At 38.0% G+C, this 7,207-nt stretch overlaps 2 protein-coding genes across 2 annotated transcripts; one reads left to right on the top strand and one right to left on the bottom strand.

Annotated features, from left to right (window-relative positions):
* Positions 1–2,817: 2,817 nt before the first annotated feature.
* Positions 2,818–4,163, top strand: LOC124337169 (mpv17-like protein 2). Its single transcript, XM_046791254.1, has 4 exons — positions 2,818–3,211; positions 3,276–3,422; positions 3,491–3,644; positions 3,715–4,163. Exons 1-4 carry the CDS (start codon positions 3,106–3,108, stop codon positions 3,902–3,904), a joined length of 597 nt encoding a protein of 198 aa, XP_046647210.1. The 5' UTR covers positions 2,818–3,105; the 3' UTR covers positions 3,905–4,163.
* A 217-nt stretch (positions 4,164–4,380) lies between these two features.
* On the bottom strand, positions 4,381–7,062 carry LOC124337139 (anamorsin homolog). Its single transcript, XM_046791204.1, has 4 exons — positions 5,526–7,062; positions 5,072–5,458; positions 4,884–5,005; positions 4,381–4,814 (listed from the first exon to the last, which is right to left on the bottom strand). Exons 1-4 carry the CDS (start codon positions 5,695–5,697, stop codon positions 4,701–4,703), a joined length of 795 nt encoding a protein of 264 aa, XP_046647160.1. The 5' UTR covers positions 5,698–7,062; the 3' UTR covers positions 4,381–4,700.
* Positions 7,063–7,207: the final 145 nt, after the last annotated feature.

The following is a 7,207-nucleotide window of genomic DNA, read 5'->3' on the forward strand; positions in this document are numbered from 1 at the left end:
AAATGCACCCTTTTCCAGTGCATTCCATCTGTCGATCTGCGAAATTATCGTATTAGCTACAGTATATTTTATCTGTATTTCGTTTTCATATTGCAATAAAGTATTTGCATTCAAAAATATTTGAGTTCCTAGTGACCCCGATTTCTTTGTACAATGTAGAAATATAATTAGTTCATATTGACACGTTAGGAAACGGTCCAGTATTCTTGATGCGTCCGTTATCAACATCAAAGTTCGCCGTTGATGAGTATAATAAGTAATAACGCGCTCAATAATAGCCTTTTCCCTTTTCTCGGATGAGAATTGTTCGTGTAAAAGATTTAACCATGCGTAAAGGCTCCTACAAAACGTACAACACGAAGCATGTCTATATGCTGCGAAATCAACAATTATCCTATTATATTTTATACGAGTCAAGCAGAGATACAGAGAAATGGTAAGGCTTCAGGATGAAAGCTTTTTGACGAAATTGGTCAGGTTGTTGAAAGCCGCTGGCCGCTCAATAAAAAAAGATCCATCACACCAGCAAATTCTTTCATAGCTAGATAATGGACCATTATCGATTAACGCTTCTGGCGCTGATGTATTGCATTTAATACGTAATATAAGAGCCAAAGCGTTTTGACAACTCTGCAAACGAATCAAATTTGTACACAGCAGAATCCCCAGAGGGTCGCATAGAGAGTACATATAGAACAAGTTATTCTGGGAATTTTGCAGAAAGTTGCAATGAACCCTTATACCCTGATGGGTCGACAAACTCTCTTGGCTGGGCAACCATGAATGAAAATCAGCAGGATTACTTCCCAGCAGCAGTGTGAACCATAAAAAAAGAAGAAATAGACTTTCCGCCGTTGTTGTGCAATATCGGTTCGATCGATCACATATCGCTCGGTTTCATTGTATAAATCTCTTGCGCAGTCGTGCGTTTCGCCCAAAAACCGTGCAATAAACTGGGTCAAGGCACGGATATACTAATGTATATACGATAGCATACACGCGCTTTGCTGTAAATTTGATATTGAGAGGGCGATGTATTTATAGGAGCGCGCGTAAAACTCTTTCGCGTTATTTTATAGCGCGTTTCTAATGTTTCAAAGGTCAACGTCGTCCCAGTAGGAAATATAGCCACCTTACAGACGAGGGCTCTGTTATTTAAAGCCAATTGGGCTGCTAACACTCTAATATAGATCATACCTCTCGAGGCTCTTCTATTTAAACGAACGCAATTGAGCTCTGCCAAATTGAGTATGGTCAAGCGTCGAGCTTCGCTTCTCTTTCAGACAATCCAGCCCAGCAGGTAACTTTAGACTAACTAGAATGGCCTGGGATTGTCACACTATATTTAATCAGCAATAATCACCATGACGAAAGCTCTTTTCCTGGTAGATGAAGACTCTTTCCTGGAGAAGAAAGAGGCGTTCAAAATTATTTTTTTATATTTCCAAGGCTGAACTTCTAAGTAACTTCGTATGCACACCCTTTCCACGTATAGGGTGTGGGAGTTGAAATATGTATAGAGTGCATGCGCTGACTCGCCATAGTCGTTATTATTTTAATCATCGTCATTTCAGGATGTTTAAGTACCCTCCAGAATCCAGATGCTTCCATGTGATGAAAGTTGAACGCATACACGCGCGAGCTGATGCTGGTCTTCTCGAAGGAAAACTTATTCAAGAAGTGAGAGATCATCTCAGGAAAAAGTTCAAGACTCTTTCTATCTGCTATTAATTTCTTCAGCAGTATCGCTGGTGGGCGATCCAGCACTTTTTTTTTGCTGTCGCGGATCGTTATTATCTTGCACGGATGGTGGAGATTTTTTGATCAAACAAGTTAGAAATAAGGGACCATCATTTTAGGTAACTACAGCAATAATTTAACTATTTTTTTTTTTAATTCTGAAAACGTGTAGGCCTCTTTCGGATATTTTGAAACGCCTAAACGACACAGAAGCAAATTATACAGTTGCTTAAAATGGGGCATCATTTCTAGAAAAAAAGAAATAAAGTATGGCGACTGGGACGGAACGATTCCCTCGCACTCAGCTGCGGCTGTATAATCTTTTGCAGCGCAATAGTTGCGCAGATGAATCTGGCAGCTTATAGATAAGGCCTGCGAATATTTCTCTTTAAAAATAAATAAAATTTATCTTATTAGGTTAGCCTTATTTGAGAAAACTCCACCTGCTCATTTCACATGAGATATATGCATAATCTTTATGAAAAAAAAAAATAACTATAATATTTGAATAGTGGACTTAATAACAGCTAGTCATGTTTATTTATTTCTATTGCAAATTTCGCCCACGGCCGCTTTCAACCGACAGGAATCACATTTTGGGTTGGCTTTATTCATGTACCCTGTGTATCTGGCGGTGAACTGTGAACTCAATGACATCAAGAATTTTGGGTGATTTTACATTTTAACTAATAATCGATATCTTAAGATGTTCTCAGAATTCTCTTCGATTTCAGCGTCACTTGAAATTTTTAGTTGATTAAATTTCGCTCAACGATTGAGCGCAATCGTTGCATCATCAATTTCATCATCACAGTAGTGGCTGCGTAAGTTCTGCGTGTTTTGCTGTGGGATTCTAAAGCCAACTAAACAAATTGGTTTGTTTAATTCCTTTTGTCAATCACTCCTAAGTCCTTTGTCTTTGTAAGTTCCAAGTTCACGTAATGTCACGTATAACAAAGGGTTCTGTAGTCTATGGTTATTCTCGTTTTTTTTTTATTAATCATTTTTACGCCACAATTAAAACATCTTCGGCGATTTTTTAGTAAATTAGTATAATACCTAAGTAAGTTGAGCGGTATTTGGAAGGAAAAACCGCCCGTTTCACGGTTTTACACGAGTCCCTCTATTTTTCAGTTCGTTCACTACTCGTTGGTTATTGGCGTCTGCTCACTCCACACTGAAAGCTGTCTGCTAACTTTATAAACACACAAAACGTGGTTGTTAGGGTTAAGTTGTTAGTTTGTGAATAAGTAGCGTGATTGCATCGAGCCAGACTACCGAATTTATTGGAACTGTATAAAGAGTTTTAACCAGAGAAATGTTTCACATCTCGTTTTGACGAAGAGTTCATCGCTAAGGTTAGGAATGCTAGTGAAATCGTTCGCGCTATCCTTAGCTCGTTTAAAATGGAAGACGATAGTTCAAACAAGCAAAGTCGTCGGGAAAACCTTGTTTAGCAGATACTTGTTGGGTAAGTTTATACTTTCGAAATCTTAAAAGTAATAATAAAAACAGTTTGTTTGTGATGATACTAGTTACAAATGTAACAATATCCACTACCCTTAGCGGTGTTGGAGACGCCTTGCAGCAACAATATGAAATTGTAACTGGTGATAAACCTAACCTGACTTGGGATAAGAATAGAACTCTAAATATGTCAGCAACTGGAACTGTAGTAGGAGGTTATTACTGAAGCATTCATTTATTCTTTTTTTTTAAACTTAAATTGTTATTGTTTTTCTCATACTAGTAATTTGCCACTTCTGGTACAATTGGCTTGACCAAAGATTACCTGGGAAAGCTTTTAAAATAATAGCAAAGAAACTATTGGTGGACCAAATATTTTTCTCCCCATTTCTCATTGCTGTGTTTTTTGGAACAGTTGGTGTTCTGGAACACATGAGGTACTTTGTATACAGGATCTTTGAATTTTTATAAGTTTTAAATTTTAAAAAATTACCTTTGTTTTAACAGCACTGAGGAAGTATTAGAAGAAATCAAGTCTAAAGCATGGAGGCTTTATGCAGCTGAATGGATAGTCTGGCCTCCAGCACAATTAATAAACTTCTACCTACTGCCAACCAGATTCAGAGTATTGTATGACAACACTATATCACTTGGCTATGATGTCTACACTAGTTATGTCAAACATGACAAAGGCTGATTTTATCTCTTGATTACTGTAGGACCAACAGAAATATATATAGTGCACATACCGACTTGAGCAATGAGCAACTATGTAATCAATTACGCCTTATCGTTATCATTACAAATCAGGGTTCAATTGCCTTACTGACAGTAGGGATTTTGTTTTCTATTTTAAATGCCGCGGCATCCCAATGTGGGCAAGCGCAAGGTATGTCATCTCCAAGATAACGCTGTAATTAAAATTACTAAACAGAATAAATATACATATAGTCAATGAGTTATTGTTAATCTAACACTTCTAGAATCGACACAACTCAAGAATAAACTAAATTCTCTGGATTAGCATTAAAAAAAACCAAGAGAGCAATCAGTAATACCTAACAAGTTCGTCTATGAAGTAGGAGTTAAAAGAATGCGTAGTAAACAAAATTTAAATCTTACTTAATAGCATATCCGCATTTATCAAGTTATGCAACATTTTAAAAGAAAAGCTTGATGAAAAAGTGTTTATTTAAAAACCACTTGCATTTCATAGCACTGAAGAAGTATTCAAAGAAATCAAATATAAAGAATGAAGGCTGCCGAATGGACAGTTTGGCCTCCAGCTTAATTCATTCTACTTACTGCCAACGAGATTCAAAGTATTGTATGAGTATGACAACACTACGAATATCATTTGGCTACGACGCCTACAAATAGTTAGGTCAAACATGACAAAAGCTGGTTTTATTTTTGATTACTTTGGGACCAACAGATACATATTTAGTGCATTTACTGACTTGAGCAACCATGTAATTAGTTACTCATTTTCTTTACAAATCCGGGTTCAATTGCCTTTCTGAGAGTTGGATTTTTTCTCCTGGTTTAAAAGCCGGCATTCCAAGGTATGGACAACTTGCGCAACGGAAGGCATCTCCAAGATAGCACTATAATTAAATTAAATAAATAAAATAAATGTAGGCCTACACATAGCAAATAAATTGTTGCAATCTTACACTGCCACATGATGAGGTTGCAGAAGTTGTTGTTGTCTTTACTGTCTGACCTGCTCCTAGCTCTTCAGCTAGTCCACATGAGCAATCCTTGCAAGCCTTGCGCTTCCCAGTTGTTCCACACACTAAAAAAAAATAATATTAAAGAGATTAAATTTGAAAATTTCAATTAATAGAAAATAAATAATTACCTCTCAGGGATTCAGCGTCAGGTTTTATTAAATCAGACTCATCCAGCAAATCATCTTCATTGATTAGCTCAACTTGGTCATCTACGAGGGCATCTGAAAGTGTCCATACAGAAGGTTTAGCAAATGAAAGTTTGGATGAAGATCCCACTTCAAAATTTGGTGTTTGTGCAGAGAAGATTCTGTTGGAAGAATCAACAGTTATATTGCAAAATCCAGCGAGTTTGAGATTTGCTGAAATTTTAAGGTCAGTCAGCTCTTTTCCGCAGACAATCCCACTTGGCTTCATAATTCTAATGACTTCAGATAGAAGATCAAATGAGTGTGATGTAGTGTGCGGTTCAAATAAATTGGAAAGAACCACACTAAAGGTAGATTTCGGGTGACCAGCTAATCAAAAACAAAAGATTTCGATTAAAGTTTGAAAATTACTGGAAAGAAAAACGAAGCAACTTACACACAACAAGCCGTTCAAAATGTTCCACAACAACACGATTACACTGTTGACTGGAAAGTTCTTGAGAAAATTTTTGCACGTCTTCTGGGGAACTACCTGGGCCCCATAAAATGAGAACCGTGGCATCCTTGAGTCTACTAACAACTTCGGGCGGTATTATGGATATTGACATCTTTTCCTATGACTGTTTACTTGGAAATTTATAACTAGCCAAAAAACGCTAGCTTTATTTATGGTGAGATGTGCTGCGACTGACAAAGACAGACTGCCGATGTTTGCAACAGTAATCCGTGGATTTGGAATGTGCAATGTCATGTGTGTTCTTATCTTATGGGCTAGCGAAGCGACTGGAAAAATCCTGACCTCTGGCGACAGTCTGGAAAAGCAGCTTATTATTTGTCATAAACATTTTCGAACGAATAACAAGGAACTTTGCTTTATGATCCTCTATCTTCGGTTGACATTGTTTCCCCCCCTCGCATCCTAGTAACAGTGTGTGTGTAACACACAGGGAGTGGACGTGATGACTTGGCGAAAAAATAGCACACATTTATTTACTCGAGATAAAATCTTTATATTTACAACCAAGTCAAAAGTCGCACTGTGATATGCGATTTTGTGCGTTTGACTATCGCTCCTAAACTATCACTCTTTCGTTGCGTAATATGGCAGTGACGTAATCACACCAATTAAATTTTTCAAGAAACGGAGAAAATGAAACAACGTGAGTTGTCGCTGAGTCGTCAATTAAGGAAATGTAGACTGTACGGATCTAATTATTAGGTGGCCCAGCTGACTTTACATCTCCACCCCCATGTGTTTTATTATAGACAACTTAAATGTCATTATTTTCAACGATGACTTTATACTGTGCCTGTTTCAACCTAAATTTTAAGCACAGCTGCTTAATTGTTGAAGTATACTAGCGATCTCCATTCCATCAACACTTTTAATGAATACCAAAAGTAAAAGCCAAAGGGGAGTGGGGGGGCCAAATGTCGAATGAATACATTAGGTCTGACATTTCACACGTTGAGTCGCTCTATAGAACAAAAGCTATTTTTGGCGCTACGCCCATCTAATATTATCGAAAGACTTCCAAAGGTTCAACAGTATAGTGGTGGTACCAACAAATCGACTTGCGCTATATCTCCCCCAGATGATATTTCACGTTCGTTTCATCAGCCGCGTGTGCACTGTGCACTGTGCACTGTGTGTGTTGAACTTGGATCGATTTGGCACACGTCGCCGCCATCGGAAGCGACACAATAGTCGGCCCGACGAGTTCCACACACACACAATCATTCTGCGCTGTGCATCATCGCTTTACCATATCAATAATTCAATTAATCTAAAATCATTCGTCAGTGTCTCTCCCCCTCTATATAGCAGCCTGTACATCTATTTCCTGTTATTGTTGCGCGCGTGTGACGATTGTTGATGCACATTTGATTTCACGTGACCAAAATCGATCAACTTCTCTGTTTCACGGGCGTAAATGTATCCATCCATCCATCCGTCCATCCATTCCTATATTATATCGCATATTGATTCTGAAACATGTGGCCGCTAGATGGCGTTCCGATCGCAACTCGAGAGGCGTTTATAGTGAGAACGAAACCAACCGAGAACCGACTAGTTTTTCACAGCCAAGAAAAGTAAAAAAAAAGTCGGGAGCCGAG

The sequence above is a fragment of the Daphnia pulicaria genome, chromosome 4 (genome assembly GCF_021234035.1).
Source record: "Daphnia pulicaria isolate SC F1-1A chromosome 4, SC_F0-13Bv2, whole genome shotgun sequence".
In the NCBI taxonomy this organism is placed as follows: domain Eukaryota; kingdom Metazoa; phylum Arthropoda; class Branchiopoda; order Diplostraca; family Daphniidae; genus Daphnia; species Daphnia pulicaria.